The following is a 20,060-nucleotide window of genomic DNA, read 5'->3' as shown; positions in this document are numbered from 1 at the left end:
CACTACCTAAAGCAAACATGGTTGATCATTCAATCATGCTTCTACATGAGTAAAAGTAAATTATAAAAAAGCCCCACAGATATTTTCTGTTGTTAAATTTATAATTTACCTAAGAGTGGTTTAAAGGATTTAAAATCTATTAGGTATGGCCATTGATGCATTTTAAGATATTAAAATGCTTCATGAGGTTGACTTATTTTTATAAATTGATATCATCAAAGTTTTAATAGGTTAATTTTAAATTATTATTATTTTTAAATTTAATGACTGATTTAGTCATAATATCTGTGGCCCTTCCTTTAAGTTTGAAAATTTTCTAGCTTACAGAAAAATATTTGTTGTTGTTCAGTCACTAAGTCATATTCAGCTCTTTGCAACCTCATGGCCTGTTGCATCCCATGCTCCCCTGTCCTTCACTATCTCCCAGAGTTTTCTCAAATTCATGTCCATTGATTCAGTGATGCTATGTAACCGTCTCATCCTCTGCTGCACCCTTCTCCTTTTGCCTCAGTCTTTCCCAGCATCAGGGTCTTTTCTAATAAGTCAGCCGTTCACATCAGGTGGCCAAAGTATCAACTTTCGGCTTCAGCATCAGCATCAGTATCAGTATCAGTCTTTCCAATGAATATTCAGCATTGATTTCCTTTAGGATTGACTGGCTTGATCTCCTTGCAGTCCTTGGGCTTCTCAAGAGTTTTCCAGCACTGCAGTTTGAAAGCATCAGTTCTTTGGCACTCAGCCTTCTTCATGGTCCAGCTCTCAAACGCGCACATGACTCCTCAAAAAACCATAGCTTTGACTGTTCGGACCTTTGTTAACAAAGTGATGTCTCTGCTTTTTGATATGCTGTCTTGGTTTTTCACAGAGAAGTATAAAGAGAAGTAAAAGGAACTTCTTTGTACCTATTATATAAATATACCAACTTTCAGCATCTTAGCTTTCGCTTTCTCTTTCTTTACATAAATATATATATATATATTTTCTGAACCATTTTGTATTCTCTACTTGAGAAATTTAGAATTTATGCAATACTGTTTTCTGATATATTATACATATTCCAGTTTCAGTGATTATTCTAATAATTTTATAGCTGTTTGATTTTATTCTCAGTTCAACATCCAGTAAGGATTACACATTGCGTTTAAATATTTGTTGTATTTCAAATGGGTTTGCTTGTCTTTTTTTTTTTATTCCATTGATTGAATTTATTATATTTTATTAACCCAGTCTTCTGTGGTGGGACATTTTTTTCCCCAATAACTTTTCGAAATAAATAATGTCTCAAAGAATACTTAGGCATATGTTGTTTTGTATTTGTGGATGTGTATCTTCAGGATAAATCCCTATATGTAGAATTAGACTGCTAAATCATTAGACAGTTAGTGTATCTTTATCTTACAGATTTCTCTTCATTATCTTTTTACTTTCCTCATCCCTTTTACACTGAATATATTGATACATGCATTTCTTTTCTCCCCCAAATACTTGGGAATATGGTATGATTTTGACATCATGACTGTGTATATTGAGTAGTTTGCTGAAAAGTCATAGAAACAAAATAAATGTTTACAGTAACAAAATGACTGTTGTAACTAATACGAGTGTTAAAAACCTCAGGAGTTAGCCTAATTAGAAAAGATAACACGTCAAGAGAAAGTATGCATTTTAAAAGACATTTTCATTAATTTATAGCAAATTAAAGTTTATGAGACTAATGAATTAGAATTTTTAATACTCTTTAGTTCTGAATAAGTAAGTTGTCTTTAAAGCAACTTACTAGACCTGAACATAGTTTAGCATATATATTTGTGTATATATATGTATATATACACATATATAAATTACATATAGCATAGAGACAACCACAGCTATACATCATTTACTGTATGCTGTGTACCTTGTCCAACAATGCATATACATTAAATTACTTAGTTTAATCTCCAGCAACCTTATGAGATATCATTATTTGCCATTTATAGATGAGGACACTAAGGCATAGAAATGTTAAGTGACGTGCTCTTACTTATTCAGCTAATTAGTGGCAAAGGCAAGATTTGAACCCACACGGTATTCATTATAGATTCTGGACTTTTAATGACAATGCTTCACTACTTCTATTGGACTTGGTATTATTTTTCTGTATTAAGACTAATTAGTAACCAAACATTCTATATGACTTTGATTCTGAGTTCCTAATCAATCACTCTGCTCTCTTTCTTTCCTTGAAAGAAGTATATTAAGATTTTCTCTAGTTCTTACATCAAATTTGTTATCATAAGTGGTGATACAAGAATAGAATTCCGTTCATAACAGCGACAGCTGCTCACAAAGAAACCATTTTATGCCACCATCCATGGCAGAATACTGAACTATGTGTTCTATTTTTCTGACCCGTTAAAATTATTTATGTTTCCATTTTTCAGTGGATGATTCAGCAGCCACACAAAGCAGCAACATTTTTTGGATGCATTGGGATAGATAAATTTGGGGAGATCCTGAAGAAAAAAGCTGCTGAAGCCCATGTGGATGCTCATTACTATGAACAGAATGAGCAGCCCACGGGAACTTGTGCCGCGTGCATCACTGGTGGCAACAGGTCAGTGCTGTCTGAAGGCAGCTCTGTACTAATTGACTGTTTAACCGCTGGTAAAATCTGAATTCAAATCTGAGTTTGGAATTTAGATTTCATGTTTATAATGGTTTTAATATTTAATAAACCCTTCTTATATCACTTTTCCTTAAGTTTTTTTTTTTTTTCCTTTCTTGAACCTGCTATTGTCTCCATGAAGCACAATGAAATGAAAATTTGGAGATCATGTGTTCTTGCTGATGCTTTTTATGTGTGTGTATGTTAGTTGCTCCATTGTGTCCGACTCTTTGAGACCCCATGGACTATAGCCCACCAGGCTCCTTTGTCCATCGAATTCTCCAGGCAAGAATACTAGAGTGAGTTGCCATTCCCTTCCCCAGGGAATCTACCTGACCCAGGAATTTAACCCGGGTCTCCTGCATTGCAGGCAGATTCTTTACCAGCTGAGCCACCAGAGAATTAGAGTTAAGAATGAAGCACATTTTATTCAGTGTTTTATAGCTAGGTTCTTGCCAAACTGACATTAAGAAGACTGTCCTTTTCTACGTATCCTGAGATTGAAATGTTAAATATTTGCACATATATATTTTAATATATATATAATATATTTTAATGTATTTTATCATGTATAAAATACTACGTTATATCCAGTCTCTTACAAATTACATCATCTAAAGCAGTTCTGGCAGATATTTATCTGTCCAAACTAAACAACTTCAGTCATGGGTAGTGTGCTACTCAAAAAACAAGCCATTACATTTCTAAACAGCTTTGCTTATCAGAAGATTTTTCTTTCTATGAACTTAAACGCTGTCTGTCAGAGCCTGCCATGCATTGCCTCTTTCTGTGCCTTTTGCAGTTTCATGGGGTATATCTTCAGGACATTCATGCTTTGCTAACATCAACATTACCATGTTGCTTATCAGCACGAGCTTTTTTCCTCCATTGAAAAAGAAAAAAAAGATTTTTTTTGTTATTGTTAGAATCCACAAAGATGATCTCTTTTAAAATAACAATTCACTCGATACTTTACATACCTTATACTAGAAATGCTGTATGTCCTCCCCCATTTCCTGTCTCTTTTTCTTCTTTCTCGCCTCTTGTCTTCTTTGCCTTATTTCCTACGTTATCTCTGCTCCCCTTGCTCTATTCCCTCTTTTTACTTCATTTATTTTTGCGCACTTTTGACTTTGCAAACGTATATTAAAACCTTGACTATTCTAGACAGTAGTCATGAAATAGCTAAAATAAAACTTTCAGAAATAGTTATGGTACCAAAGCCATTTTTAAAAATAAAGTTACAGGAAAGTAGTAAAGTTCTCCTACCAACAAAAAATAGTATTTGTAATAAATAAAACCATCAATTGTTGAGATATTGAGATATACGTAATTAGACCTTTCTTCTTTACAATTTTTCTAAAATTACCTTTAGTAGGCAGGTGCAGAGATTTCCTGTTAGTGAGCAATGGATCGACTTTTGCCTGTTTTACCACTCAAGCTACAGTAAAATTGCTAAATTGTTTTTATATGTTGTTATTTTAAAGAGCATTTGTGATAATACTAGGTTTTCCAGATGTCAGCAGCTTAATTTATATACTCATATGAATTGCATTATCAGTATTATTTAGGTAATATTGGAAGTCAGAAACTGAGGGAAACCTTTGCTATCTAACTCATTTTCCAAATTGTAGAACTTAATAAATTTGGATAAACTTTTAAATAGAGCTAGAAACCCTTACTTCTACTATCCCAAACTCAGATTAAGGCAATATTTTTCTTAACCAGGTTATTTTCTCCAAACTCTGGACCAGATACACTTGGATAGTAAGAATACCTGTATTTTCTTTTGGAGGACTATTTAGTTTTCTACCGAAGAGTAGTTTTATTATCAGAATAGAATTTAGTAGCTCATACTAAAAGTATTTGCTTTTATTTAGTAACCATTTTATGCCAAAATTTTGCAGGAGTCACGATTACTAAAATATATTTTATAGATTGAGTGGTTATTCTTAAATTGTAATATAGTTATTTTATATATGCATGCATTGATGCATGTCATGCTTATTTTCATTAATCCAACTGAACATAAACAGAATGTATTCTTCAGTTAGTCACTCAGTTGGCATATGGGTGAGCAGAAATATGTTTTTGAAGATAATTGATTTTTTCAAAAGAGAATATAACCATGTTATCAAAATCTTAAGTGATTATATATTTGTGGGTTTCTTTCCATTTTTTTAATCACAACTGTTAACCAAAAAAAGTTGGAAAAATTGGCAAGTTGTGTTTTCTTGTTTCTGGATCAGTAGGAAAAGGAAAAGTATTTTTGTATGTAATGTAAACAATTATTGTGTTAAGTTTAATTGTTGGACAATAATAAAAAGTTGTATGTGATACTTGGCAGCAAAATTTTAAGTGTAGTATTGTGGTTAGATTTTTCAGCTGCAAAACTGGATCAGCACAGGGAGTTTTCAACTATAAAAAGTAATTTAAATGTTATAGTGCATAAAATGTAATGAATTGCAAATTAATTTCTCATAGTAAATATGGTCTACATATATATGTGGGTTTTACAAAATTAATCTCATGCTTGGCTTTTAAAGCATTAAATATTAATAGATATTCTGTTGATACTTAAAAACTGAAGATTTTAGTTGCATATATATTTTTTCTGTATAACTATATAGCAGCTATTTCTTACCTGCGTTTTAAACTATTAAAATGTAGAGGGTAGATAATTTTATCATGTTAGTATCAAAAGGAAGCTTAAATGCTAGTTTCTTGAAATACTAGATGATATTTAGATTAATGTCTGTTTTTATCAAGGTAACCAAGATGTCTTACAAAATTTTAAAAACAAAATTAACATTAGTTTAGTAAAATCAATATACAGCAGTTTGAAGAATGGTGGGAGGGGGGGGTTCATGTTTGGGAACGCATGTAAGAATTTAAGATTTTAAAATTTAAAAAAAAAATTAAAAAAAAAAAAAAAGAATTAAAATGAAACTCATAGTGAAGTATTTCAGACAGAGAAGGAGATATATCATATGACATCCCTTACATGTGCAATCTAAAAAGAAATGATACAAGTGAACTTACTTACAGAACAGAAGAAGACTCAGAGACTTACAAAATGAACTCATGGTTGTGGGGAGGTTGCATGGGATAGTCTAGGAATAGTTAAGGACTTTGGAAAGGTCATATATATGCTGCTATATTTAAAATGGATAATTAACACAAACCTATTATATAATGCATGAAACTCTGCTCAATGTTATTTGTCAGGCTGGATGGGAGGGGGTTTTGGAGGAGAATGGATACATATATATGTTTGGCAGAGTCCCATCTCTGTTCACCTCTAAGTGTCACAACGTTGTTAAATGGCTATACTTCAATACAAAATGTTTTTGGTGTTAAAAAAATTTAAAAAGAAAAATTAAAATGAAAACAAAAGTTGCAAAAATAGTTAACTGTATAATTACAGGACAGGTGTGACTGTAAGTAAAAGCCTACTTACATTTTGTTGTTGTTTTAGATCCCTTGTAGCTAATCTTGCTGCTGCCAATTGTTACAAAAAGGAAAAACATCTTGATATGGAGAAAAACTGGATATTGGTAGACAAAGCAAGAGTTTATTATATAGCAGTAAGTATTTGACTAATTCAAATTTCTGGTACATTTTTTACTATAAATTATAGTTGTTTGTTGATGTACATTTAAAAATAATTGTCTTATCCTACAAATTATATACCCATCTCAAAGCACATTTTGGGCTCACTATTACAAATTAAGAACAGAAATATGATCATTCTGTGGTAACATAATTTGAACTGTTTACCTTTAAGTATACCTTCTTTTGTATACATTATATATAGATATTTTTAACCAAGTGACAAATTCTGTATTAAATGTTAAGGTCTTTTGAAGTAATTCTGGAAATTAGCCAGTTATGGGCTGCATATGAATGATGCATGTGTTGTGTGGGAAAATATTAGTAATATAATTGTTCACTGCAAACAGTTTGAGCTCATTTGCCTAAAAAATCTTAATTAGTATTTATTCCATAGTAATTACCATGACACCCTTTAATTTAATATTTCAGAGACATTGATCATGACAAATCTGTTAAATATCAGAATAAGGGCAGCATGTAATTTCAATTATTAAGTCTTCTGACGTAAAAATAATTAGTTAAGAATTCATTTATAAAATAAGACTGTAATAAAAATTCTCCTGAATTAATCACCCTATGAAAATCTTGTTTTTATTTAATATGAGTTAAATGTGACTGATGAAAAATAAGTAGATACCTCTGAAAAATTACAAGTAATTCATATGCATATATGGTTTTGATATAACAGCTGCTGCCATTTACTACCTGAGCTGTGAAACAGCTGGTAAGATGTGTAAAAAATTGATTATCCAGTAAGAACATGTTTATTGAAAATATAATTATTTCTTTCAGTCTAGTGTTAATGTCTCCTACAGCATGTTTATGTGCTCTGCTGTAGGCTTTACAAGGTTGGTATTGATCCTTCTGGATAGCAAATCCTGTCTCCTTTATAGCTGTCAAGTAAATGCTTACATTGAGAGGATTATATAGAGGAAAGTCACATTATGTCTTCTGCTACTATGTAAGAAAAACATCTCAAAATTTAAAAAATTTTCTGTGTTATCTTCTGTTTTGTTTTATTTCTCAAAATTGTCACATTTTTTCATTAATGTCTTGGTAGCAAGGGTTTGTAGTATAGCTGTAAGGGGGTCTATGCATTATCTTAAACCATCTCTTATTTGAAAGTCAAAGAGCACATGGTTTAAAGTTTGTTGTTATTTATGCTATATTTACTGACTGAAATTTGACAATATATAATGATACAAAAATATTTTTACCCTGACAGTTATAATTCTTTGTATGTCAGTATATTCATTGGACCTCAAGTTATGAGGTAACTTGGAAACAACTCATAATTTTAATGATTATGTACATATAATACATGTTGCCAATTTTGCATGAGTGAAATTTTTGTAGCAGTATAGACCCATTTGAAACCAACAAATAATTGTAGCAATTATATACTGTAACACATCTAGCCAACTTCAGGTAGATAGAATTTTTTTAGTAGTGTTAAAGTTTTTTATAAAGTGTAAAGTTTTTTATAAAGTATAGAGTGATCAGTTTTGATCAAAATAATAAAATTGAATTACTTTTGACACTTGTGTGGTGTATTCAGCCAGAAACAAGTATCGAAACAGATTGCAGTTGATTCATCTGTTTGTAGCTGTTATCTCTTAGTTTCTGTGTCAGCAATTTCATAAAAGAATGCTCTTTCACATTGCCAGGTAAATCTATAGTTTGTTCAGATTTGACTATTTAAATAGTTCTGGAAATAGTAGACTCATACCGGATACTTACAATGCTATATATTCTTGGTGAACATTCAACAAATATTTATTCTGCTTAACAACTAAGAACATAATTACTGTTCATTTAAATCTGTGATATTTCTTCAGAAATGTAATGTTATTTCTATAGACTTTCAGCTGTTCTTTTAAATATTTAATTTCCTTTGTGTTCAGAGCATCCAGTCTAGTCTTAGTGAGAAAACTGCAAATTTAGATTGAGTTGATAGATATATCTGTACTTATTTCAAGAAATCAGATGGGCTTTCTAACACTTTCAGGTTCTGTAGGGGTTTGTAGTCATCTCACATCATCATTGTAAACTTTCGAGGTTCAACAAGTTGAAATTGTGGGAGCTCTTTTAAATATAAAAGGTTCTTGATCTAAAGAAGCGGTTCAGTATATCCAGCATATTTCCATAAGTAAAATGTCTGTCTGCATTACACAAAATAATCTAAATCTACATACTCAACTTTTTCTCACTCTTCCATGAATTATTGAAGCATTAAAAAAATTTTAAACTTTTCATCATTTTCTCTGTCACATAATGCATTGAATCTATAATTGAAAGCAAAAAATTGTCTTATAAAAAATTGAAGTATAGATTATGCATACACCAGCATTCTCTTTTGGTGTAAAGTGTCCCACTTATGGCATATAAACTCAAATTTTCCATGTTTAAACCAAATTCTTAGTAGATATTTAGGGATTCTTAGTTACTTTAGTAGCAAATTGATTTTTGAAAATGTAAACCTTAGTTGCTCTTTACCTTCAATTCAGATTGACATGTCTGTTTCTTGAAAGAAACATTGTTACAGTAGCCCTCTAAGACTGTGATAGTTAGGAAAGATATGAAAAGGATGAAAAAGATGAGATTGGAGCCATTACTTTTATAAACCATGTGTTTTCTTTTTAAGCAATATTAATGTGCTGTGAAAAGTCAGCAAATTAGTGCTATATTTCATCTTCCTTCTTGTTTTTTATAATTATTCTTATATTTTAAGTGTTTAAAAATTTACGTTTTGTTCTATAACCATAATTGTTACAGACTTATTCTATATTTAAATGATTTAAGTGCTAACTATCTGCTTCTTTACCCCGTTTACCCCATTCCTTTATTGTTTACTTTGACTGTCCCTCAATTGGCTGCATTCATTAAACATTTCCCAACCAATGAGAGACTAAGAACTCTCTTCTTGAGCTTATTTTCATGTTGTTTTTATATGTGAATGACGCCTTGTTTGGTGTCATATTTAATGAAACAAAGTGCCTTGTGGACATTGCTTCATTGTCCCTTAACACTTCTTATGGGCAGTGCAAGGTCAGGTTGGTTTTTATTTCTGTTCTTTACTGTTTTTTTTTTTTTTTTCTGTTTACTTTGAATTTCATTTGCCACTCATTTACTCCTCTTCCTTCATTCTGTTCCGCCCCTCTTCCACCTTTGGAAGAATTATTTATTGATTTGAGACTTTTCTCTTCTACTATAGAACATTTAGTGCTGTAAAATTCTCTGAAAGCATTTTTTTGACTGTCTCTCACAAATTTTGATACATCATGTTTTCATTTTCGTTTAGTTTATAATACTTTCTACTTTCTCTTTAGCTTTTGTATATGACTCATGGATTATTTAGGAATGTATTGTTTTTTCCTAAATATAGAGATTTTCCAAGGATCTTCCTCCTACTACCATTATGCGTTTGTGTATTCCTCCTTGCAATTCTGATTTCTCTTCATATATTTTGAAACTCTTTTATTAGGGGCATAAATGGATATGGTTGATTATTTGACTCATTTATCATTTTGAAATATTTATGCCACGTAATATACTTTGTCCTCAGTTCTACTCTGTCTGATATTAATATAACCAATATAACTTTCTTTTGACTGTTGATATTATGGTATATCTTTTCCCACTCTTTTACTTGTAACCTATTTGTCTCTTTAAAGTGGATCCCTTGTAGGCAGCATGCTAGTGAGTCTTATGTTTTGTCCATCCTAACAAGGGCTACTTTTTGATTGGAATGTTTATACCATTCCCATTTAGTATAATTATTGATATGGTTAGATTTGGTACTTGTCCCATCTGTTCTTTAATGTCTGTTTTCTCTTTTCTCCTCTTTTTTGGGTTAATCCAGTATTTTTATCTCCATTGTTGGTTTAATATCTCTAACTTTCTGTTGTTGTTATTTTGGCAATTGTTTCAGGTGTTATATATATTTGAAACATTGTAATCTGCCTTCAGATAATGCTGTATGGCATCACACATGGTATAAGAACCCTGCAGTAGTGCACTTCAGTTTCATCCCTCCTAGTCTTTATGCATCACTGTGATACATTTTATTTTCTAATTTTGTGTTTATTTTTGAAAATAGCTTTATTAATACATTATTCACTTACCATACACAGCCATATTATACTTTTGCATGTGATAAACACTATAACATTTTTGTTGAAATCATCAAATATCTTTTAAAGTGATTTAAATAATAAATGTATATATGTTCATTTAATTACTATTTCTAGAGCTCGTCATTTCTTTTGCTTAGAATCAGATTTCCACCTGGTATGATTTTCCTTCTGTCTGAAAACCATTTTTTTTTAGCATTCCATGTGTTTTGGTCTGTTGATGATGAATTCTTTCCCTTTATTTATACTTGAAAAGTATAAATTTCACCTTCATTTTAAAAGAAAATTTTGCCAGGTTTGTAATTCTAGTTTGACAGGTGTTTGTCTTTAGTACTCTGAAAACGTTGCTCTACCGTCTTGTCACTTGTGCTATTTCGATGAGAAATCTGATATCCTAAATTTTGATTCTCTGGATGTCACATGCCACACACCCCTGATTCTGTGTCCTCTTAGAGATTTCCTATTTATTGCTGATTTTGATCAATTGATTATTGTGCTTCAGTTTTTAGTTTCAGTTTTCTTTTCATGTTTATTGTGCTTGGGGTTTAACTGCTTAGAGCTGTGGACTTACGGTTTTTATTATGTTTGAAATGTTTGCAGCCATTATTTCTTTAAATATGTTCTTTGCCTCAACATCCATCACCTCCTATTGGGTCTCAGAGTACTTCTGTATTAGGACACTTGAAGTTTCTTATTGTGATGACTAAGGGTTGCTACTAGTAGGTACAGGACAGTAATGTTGCTAAACATCCTATAATACATGGGACAGAACCACACAACAAAGGATTATCCAGTTGTAAACATCAATACAGCCAAGGTTTAAGAAACCCTGTTCTAAGGCTAAATAATCCCTATGACTGAAGCAAGATTTATCTATACTTACGGCAGTGCCCTGTTAATTATGAGTTTTTTTGCTCTAAATGATGGAAAAAAGTACCATTTCCAGAGGTGTGTGTGCCTAAAACTATCGTATAATCCTTTTCCCTGTAATACTTTTAGATCATTTTTTCTTGGGCTCTCCTCTGGTGAATGTTCAAAAGCAAACCCTTTGCACATATCCAGGATTCTCTGTAAAGCTTTTGCTTCTTGGATATCTGGCCTCTGATGTCTACTTGCTCTGGTCTTCCTTGATTCTCAGCTCTATCTCCTCAACTTAGTGGGCTGGGAACTCTCTCAAGGCAGTAAGCTAATTCAGTTTTGTTGAATTCTGTTTAAGAGAAGCTAAAGGCAAAGGAGAAAGGGAAAAATATACCCATTTGAAAGCAGAGTTCAAAAGAATAGCAAGGAAAGATAAGAGTGCCTTCCTCAGAGATCAATGCAAAGAAATAGAGGAGAATGATAGAAGGGGAAAGAATAGAGATCTTTTGAAGAAATTGGATATACCAAGGGAACATTTCATGCAAAGATGGGCTCAATAAAGGACAAAAATGGTATGGACATAACAAAAGCAGATGGTATTAAGAAAAGGTGGCAAGAATACTCAGAAGAACAATGCAAAAAAGATCTTAATGACCCAGATAACCACGATGGTGTGATCACTCACCTAGAGCCAGACATCCTGGAATGCAAAGTCAAGTGGGTCTTAGGGAGCATCACTACGAGTAAAGCTAGTGGAGGTGATAGAATTCCAGTTGAGCTATTTCAAATCTTAAAGGATGATGCTGTAAAACTGCTGCACTCAATATGCCAGCAAATCTGAAACACTCAGGAGTGTCTACAAGACTGAAAAAGGTCAGTCTTTATTCCAATCCCAAAGAAAGGCAATGCCAAAGAATGTACAAACTACCGCGCAATGGCACTCATCTCACATGAGAGCAAAGTAACGCTGAAAATTCTTCAAGCCAGGCTTCAACAGTATGTGAACTGTGAACTTCCAGATGTTCAAGAAGGTTTTAGAAAAGGCATAGGAACCAGAGATCAAATTGTCAGCATCCGCTGGATCATCAAAAAAAGCAAGAGAGTTCCAGAAAAACATCTACTTCTGCTTTATTAACTATGCCAAAGCCTTTGACTGTGTGGATCACAACAAACTGTAGAAAATTCTTCAAGAGATGGGAATACCAGACCACCTGACCTGTCTCTTGAGAAATCTATATGCAGGTCAAGAAGCAACAGTGAGAACTGGACATTGAACAGCAGAGTGGTTCCAAATCAGGAAAGGAGTACGTCAAGGCTGTATATTGGCACCCTGCTTATTTATCATATATGCAAAGTGCATCATGAGATACACTGGGCTGGATGAAGCACAGGCTGGAATCAAGATTGCCGATAGAAATATCAGTAACCTCAGATATGCAGATGATAACACCCGTATGGCAGAAAGTGAAGAAGAACTAAAGTGCCTCTTGATAAAAGTGAAAGAGGAGAGTGAAAAAGTTGGCTTAACGCTCAACATTCAGAAAACTAAGATCATGGTATCTGGTCCCATCACTTCATGGCAGATAGATGGGGAAACAGTGGAAACAGTGGCTGACTTTATTTTTCTGGGCTCCAAAATCACTGCAGATGGTGATTGCAGCCATGAAGTTAAAAGACTCTTACTCCTTGGAAGGAAAGTTATGACTGTCCTAGACAGCGTATTCAAAAGCGGAGACATTACTTTGCCAACAAAGGTCCGTCTAGTCAAGGCTATGGTTTTTCCAGTGGTCATGTATGGATGTGAGAGCTGGACTGTGAAGAAAGCTGAGCACCGAAGAACTGATGCTTTTGAAGTGTGGTGTTGGAGAAGACTCTTGAGAGTCCCTTGGACTGCAAGGAGATCCAACCAGTCCATCCTATAGGAGATCAGTCCTGGGTGTTCATTGGAAGGACTGATGTTGAGGCTGAAACGCCAATACTTTGGCCACCTCATGTGAAGAGCTGACTCATTGGAAAAGACCCTGATGCTGGGAAATATTGAGGGCAGGAGAAGAAGGGGACGACAGAGGATGACATGGTTGGATGGCATCATTGACATGGATTTGGGTAGACTCCGGGAGTTGGTGATGGACAGGGAAACCTGGTGTGCTGCAGTCCAAGGGGTGGCAAAGTGTCGGACATGACTGAGTGACTGAACTGAAATGAACTGAGTTCTGTCTGCTAAAATTTTGTTAAGGTTTTTTTCATCTATGTTAAGCAGTGATATTGGCCTGTAGTTTTCTTATTTGTTGTTGTTTTTGTCTAGTTTCGGTATCAGGGTGATGGTGACCTCATAGGATGAGTTTGGGAGTGTTCCTTCCTCTGCAATTTTTTGAAAGAGTTTTAGAAGGATAGGTGTTAGCCCGTCTCTAAATTATCCATAGAATTGTCCTGTGAAGCCATCTGGTCCTGGGCTTTCGTTTTTGGGGAGATTTTTGATCACAGCTTCAATTTCAGTGCTTGTAATTTTGGTTGTTCATAATTTCTATTTCTTCCTGTTTCAGCCTTGTGAAATTGAACTTTTCTAAGAATCTGTCCATTTCTTCCAAGTTATGCATTTTATTGCCATATAGTTGTTTGTAATAGTCTCTTATAATCCTTTGTATATTTGCATGGTCTGTTGTAACCTCTCCTTTTCATTTCTAATTTTGTTGATTTGATTCTTCTCTCTTTCTTTCTTGATGAGTCTTGCTAAAGGTTCATCAATTTTGTTTATCTTTCATAGTACCTGCTTTTAGTTTTATTAATCTTTGCTATCGTTTCTTTCATTTATTTTTTAATTATTTCTACTCTGATCTTTATGATTTCTTTCCTTCTGCTATTTTTGTTTTGTTTTATTTTGTCTTGTTGTTTGGACTTCTTTTTCCAGTTGTTTTAGGTGTAAAGTTAGGTTGTCTATTCAGTGTTTTTCTTGTTTCTTTAGATAGGCTTATATTGCTATAAACTTCCCTTTTAAAACTGCTTTTGCTGCATCCCAGAGGTTTTGAGTTGTCGTGTTTTCATTGTCATTTGTTTCTACAAATTTTTTTATTTCCCTTTTGATTTCTTCCGTGACCTTTTGGTTATTTAGAAATGTATTGTTTAATCTCCATGTGTTTGTATTTTTTGCAGTTTTTTTCTTGTAATTGATATCTAGTCTCATAGTGTTGTGGTCAGAAAAGATGCTTCATATGATTTCAATTTTTTACTGAGGTTTGATTTGTGACCCAAGGTGTGCTCTATCCTGGAGAATGTTCCATGTGCACTTGAGAAGGTGTATTCTTTTGCATATGGATGGAATGTCCTGAAGATAGCCATGAGATCCATCTCATCTGTATCATTTAAGATTTGTGTTTCCTTATTCATTTTCTGTTTTGATCTGTCTATTCGTGTGAGTTGGGTGTTAAAGTCTCCTACTATTATTGTATTATTGTCCATTTTTCCTTTTTTATCTGTTATAGTGTTTGTGTTATGTATAGAGGTGCTTCTATGTTGGATGCATAGATATTTACAATTATTATGTCTTCCTCTTGGATTGATCTCTTGATCATTAGGTGGTGTCCTTCCTTGTCTCTTCTAATATTCTTTATTTTAAGGTCTGTTTTGTTTGATATGAGGATTGCTACTCCTGCTTTCCTTTGCTTTCCATTTGCATGGGATATATTTCTCCATCCTCTCACTTTCAGTCTATATGTGTCCTTAAGCCCGAAATGGATTTCTTGTAGACAGCATATATATGGGTCTTATTTTTGATCCATTCAACTAATCTGTGTCTTTTGGTTGGAGCATTTAATCCATTTACATTTAAAGTAATTATAGATGTATATGTTCCTGTTACCATTTTCTTAATTGTCTGGAGGTTGATTTTGTAGATCTTTTTCTCCTCTTGTATTTCTTGACTATATAAGTCCCTTTAATATTTGTTGTAAAGCTGGTTTGGTGGTACTGAATTCCCTTAAGTTTTGCTTGTCTGAAAAGCTTCTGATTTCTCCATCAGTTTTGAATGAGATCCTTGCCTGTAGAGTAATTTTGGTTGTAGATTTTCCCCCTTTTAGCACTTTAAATATATCCTGCCATATTCCTTCTGGCCTGCAGAGTTTCTGCTGAAAGATCATCTGTTAAATGTATGGGGTTTTCCTTGTATGTTTCTTGTTGCTTTTCCCTTGCTGCTTTTAATATTCTTTCTTGTGTTTAATCTTTGTTAGTTTGATTAGTAAGTGTTTTGTCATGTTTCCCCTAGGGTTTATCCTGTATGGGACTCTTTGCGCCTCTTGGACTTGATTGACTAGTTCCTTTTCCATGTTTGGGATATTTTCAACTATAATCTCTTCAAAAAATTTCTCATACCCTTTCTTTTTCTCTTCTTCTGGGACTCCTGTAGTTCAAATGTTGGTGAGTTTGATATTGTTCCAGAGGTCTCTGAGATTGTCCTCAGTTTTTTTCATTCTTCTTAATTTTTTCTGCTCTTCAGAAGTTATTTCCACCATTTTATCTTCCAGCTCACTGGTTCGTTCTTCCGTTTCAGATATTCTGCTATTGATTCCTTCTAGAGTAATTTAATTTCAGGAATTGTGTTGTTTGTCTCTGTATGTTTATTCTTTAATTCTTCTAGGTTTTTGTTCATTGATTCTTGTATTTTCTACATTCTGTTATCAAGGTTTTTGATCATCTTTACTATCATTCTATTCTGAATTCTTTTTCAGGTAGTTTGCCTATTTTGTCTTCATTTGTTTGGACTTCTGTGTTTCTGGTTTGTTCCTTCATTTGTGTAGTATTTCTCTGCCTTTTCATTTTTAATTTTTTTTTAAACTTACTGTGTTTGAGGTCTCTGTTTTGCAGGCTTCAAGGTTGAATTCTTTCTTCCTTTTGGTTTCTGCCCCACTAAGGTTGGTGCAGTGGCTTGCTTAAGCTTCGTATAGGGTGAAATTTATGCTGAGTTATTTTGTTTGTTTGTTTTTTCTCTGATGGGCAAAGCTAGGTGACATGGTAATCCTGTCTGCTGATGATTGGGTTTGTATTTTCGTTTTGTCTGTTGTTTGGATGAGGTGTCCTGCACAGGGTGGTACTGGTGGTTGGGTGATGCTGGGTCTTATATTCAAGTGGTTTCTTTTGTGGGAGTTCTCACCATTTGATACTCCCTAGAGTTAGTTCTCTGGTAGTCTCAGGCCTTGGAGTCAGTGCTCCCACTCCAAAGGCTTGGGGCTTGATCTCTGGTCGGGAACGAAGATTCCACAAGTGGTTTGTTATGGCATTAAATGAGATTAAAACACATACCCAAAAATGAGAAACCGGAGATGATCCCCAGACAAATGATAGTTACAAAATCAGGCAAATAATAATTAAAATAATGGAGTGTATATATATATATACACACACACACACATATACATCCATAAGCTAAATCAAAACAGTCCAACAAAAATAAAGTACAATAGCTTGACCCAGCAAAGAAAGGAAACCAAAAATTATATCTATTAGTTAATAACAAAAACTAGCTAAAGCACAAACTGGAAAACAAAACTAAAGCAAGGTGCCAACTGGGGAATAAAGCAATGAAAGCAAAACTAAGAAATATGTTAAGAGGAAAGGAAAGAAAAGAAGGAATAGATATGCAAAGCTAAATAGAGGTACATGAAGATTTATATACATTAAAGGTTAACTGCACGGGGAAAAGAACAGTAGGAAAAGCAGACAAAGGATTGAATGTAGAAAAAATAATAATAGGTTTTAAAAAATTAAAAGAAAAGGGAAAAAAAAAGGAAAACTCCACAGAACTGCAAAAGCTCAATGCAGAGGCAGAGGTTTATAACAACAATTAAAAGTGTGATTGGGAAAAAAAAAAAAAAAACTCAAAGCTTAATAGATTTCATAGTGCCCTTAAAATTGACAACTACAGTGGGAGGGGTTAGCAGTGAAGGAAAAAAAAATCCAAAAGACACTACAGAACAAATCAAAACATAACAATAACAAATGTTTTTCTTGAGTCACTGCTGTCAGGATTGTTTCCCTTGCTGGGAGTCATAGTCCCCCTCACCTCCCTAGGATGCCCTCCAACCCTGTGCTGGTCTCTGACCTTGCTGTGGGGGCAGCTCAGATTCTAATCTGGTTCTACGCCTTCATATTCTTGCCTCCAGTGTCCACAGCTATCAGAACTAGTGTGTTTTCTTTTGTGGGAGCTCTCAGTGTTCTTTTATATATTCCATAGACACAGAGTCTACCTAGTTGATCATGTGGATTTAATCTGTAGCTTCTACAGCTGGTGGGAAGGTTTTGGGTCTTTATCCTTAGCTACACTGCCCCTGGGTTTCAATTGTGGTTTTATTTCCACCTCTGCATGTGGATTGTCCACTGAGGTTTGCTCCTGAGGCTACCCTGGAGGACTTGGGTCTGCCCTAGTGAGGGCCAGGTGCAGAGGTGGTATAGCTGCTTGGGTTGCAGGGGTTCTGGCAGCACCAAGTACTCAGAGGAGTTGGCGGTTAGGGCAGCAGGAAATACAGTGCTCCAGAAGGGTATGGCAACCAGTATTGGCCAATACACTCCAGTATTCTTGCCTGGAGAACCCCCCTGACGGAGAACCCTGGCAGGTCACAGTCCAAAGGGTCCCAAAGAGTTGGACATGATCAAAGTGACCCTGTGTGCATAGAGGCAAGGCTTTTTTTTTTTTTTTGCCTGTGGCAGCTCTGCCCCAGCGAGGGTTGAACATGAAGGTGGCGCAGCTGCTTGGGTCATGGGGACCCTGGTGGCTCCAAGTGTGCAGGGACACAGAGTGCCTCAGCCGCTGGAGTTATGGCCCTATCAGCCTTCTTTTGAACCTCTGGTAGCTGACGATCAGAAGGCCTCTTTGACTAGTTTTTCTCCATATCTCTGCCTGTTCAGGGGCTTAGAGGGCTCCCTTACCTGGGGTCCTTATCTGTTGTTCAGTGCATCAGGCAGATAGAGGGGCCCCTATGGCTGGGGTCCCACTCTGTAGATCGGCACATCAGGCACTTAAAGGGGTGGGGGATGTCCTACTCTATAGTTCAGTGTGTCGGGCCGTTGATGGGCCAGCCTGTCGGTTGTTCAGATGCTGATGCTGGCATGCGGGCAGAGAGAGGCTATGGTGGTGGCTCCACCCACTGTGTGTCACTCAGCAGTATTGCCTTGCTTCCGTGGCTGCCTGGCTTTCATCCACAGGCATTTCCTACCTCAGTCTCCTCCCTGATGGCTCCTCGGTCCATCTGTCCACAGTCAACAGCAGCCCTTGCCTTGGGATTGCTCCACGATCCCTAAGCTCCGGCTCCCAGCCACTTCACCTTCTAGGGGACCTGTGTCCCTGTCTGGGATACATGTGGCTGCGGCAAGGACTGTCTGATTCTCAATCCATTTAGGCTGCAGATAATCGTTTTCACTCTCAGCCTTAAATGTTTCTCTTCTGACTCAGACAGTTGCCCTGATGTGGGGATCGGACCCTTGCTTCAGCTCCTCCACCCACGGAGGGCATGTCCAGTCCTAGTAACACTCCTGTTTTCCCCTCTAGCTCCTCTGTCCTGCTGAGTTTTGCATGGTTCCATTTATTTTTTTCCACTGGTCAGGTACTCCTGTCTGCTCTCAGCTGGTGTTCCACATGGACGTCTGTGTCGGAAGGTGTATTCCTGATGTATTCGTGGAGAGAGATGTACTCCAAATCCATCTGCCATCTTGTTCTCTCCACCCAATGTATTTTTATCTCAGACGTTGTAGTTTTCCCTTTGTAAGTTTGATAATGGGCCTTTTTAACTCCTGCTGTGTCTGCTCTACATATTCATGCTTTTTACCTGAGTAAAAGGTATGAAATTTTAGAAATTACCTCCATTTCCAAACTTACGAGATATAGTTATACTACCTGTTTTAATACCCTTGTCTGCAAGTTCTGTCATGTGTTTTTTTCTGGTTCTTACCTTGACATTGGGTTTTTTCTTCATGCACATGTGCTAAATACTTGATGGGAAAGCCTTGCAGATCTCAAGTTCTCGTCTTGTACCTCTTTCTTCAAATGGCTCTCTCCTATTCAGTGTATTACCCTTGCATGTGCTACCTGCCGTGGCTTCCCTGATTGCAGACTACTGGACTCTGTTTAGGTTCTCTCTGCCTTGACTGCAACCTGGAAATTCTCTCTAGTAATTAAGTTTGAATAGTTGTAGAGATCGGTTGACCTTGTCTCTCATATGATTGTTGTCCAGTTTCTCAAAGTTGTTTGACATGTTTTGCTCATTTTTATTATTCTTTAAAATGGGAAGATAAATCCGTTTCTCACTGTTTTCATCTTGGTTAAAATTAGAAATCTCCTGGCTTTGTTTTTCCTTTTTTTAGATGACTTTTTTTTTTCCTGTAAGATTACCTAAGCTTCTTTTTTGAATTTGAACAATTTTAAGGTTCATTCAGCCTAAGAAACTCTGTAAGTTATTGTTCTAGATTCTGTAAAATTCTGTAAAATGATAAAATGTCCTTTTATCATTTAAAAATGTGAAAGTTCTTAGCTAATAGATAACTGTCATCCTTGTATAATTAAAATATTACGGTAACTTTTCTAACATTTTCAGTCAGTTCTTAGTAGTGTTTTGGCCTGCATTGTGAGTACAGTGGAATTTTGCATAGAAGTTTATGCATTATTTCTGAAGAATTCTTAATGAGAAAAAGTTTCTGTTATGTCAAATACATTGTAAAACACTAATCAGCTTGCAAGTTTAGGCTTCTATAGGGAGACTTTTTAATTTTAGAGATCAAAGTGATATTTAAGAAATAGGTTAACAAGAGCTTCAAGTGCCATGTTA

General features: G+C 35.0%; 1 protein-coding gene across 2 annotated transcripts in view; it reads left to right on the top strand.

The window, feature by feature from the left end:
• The window catches only part of ADK (adenosine kinase), a 544,457-nt gene that overhangs the window by 255,173 nt on the left and 269,224 nt on the right, over positions 1–20,060 (top strand). For both annotated transcript variants that reach the window (XM_005699227.3, XM_005699229.3), the window contains exons 5-6: positions 2,424–2,596; positions 6,126–6,234. In XM_005699227.3, coding sequence (XP_005699284.1) covers positions 2,424–2,596; positions 6,126–6,234 — 282 coding nt within the window. The remainder of the gene's footprint in view (positions 1–2,423; positions 2,597–6,125; positions 6,235–20,060) is intronic.

Source organism: Capra hircus, chromosome 28 (genome assembly GCF_001704415.2).
Source record: "Capra hircus breed San Clemente chromosome 28, ASM170441v1, whole genome shotgun sequence".
NCBI lineage: Eukaryota > Metazoa > Chordata > Mammalia > Artiodactyla > Bovidae > Capra > Capra hircus.
This window is presented reverse-complemented; position numbering and strand designations above follow the sequence as displayed.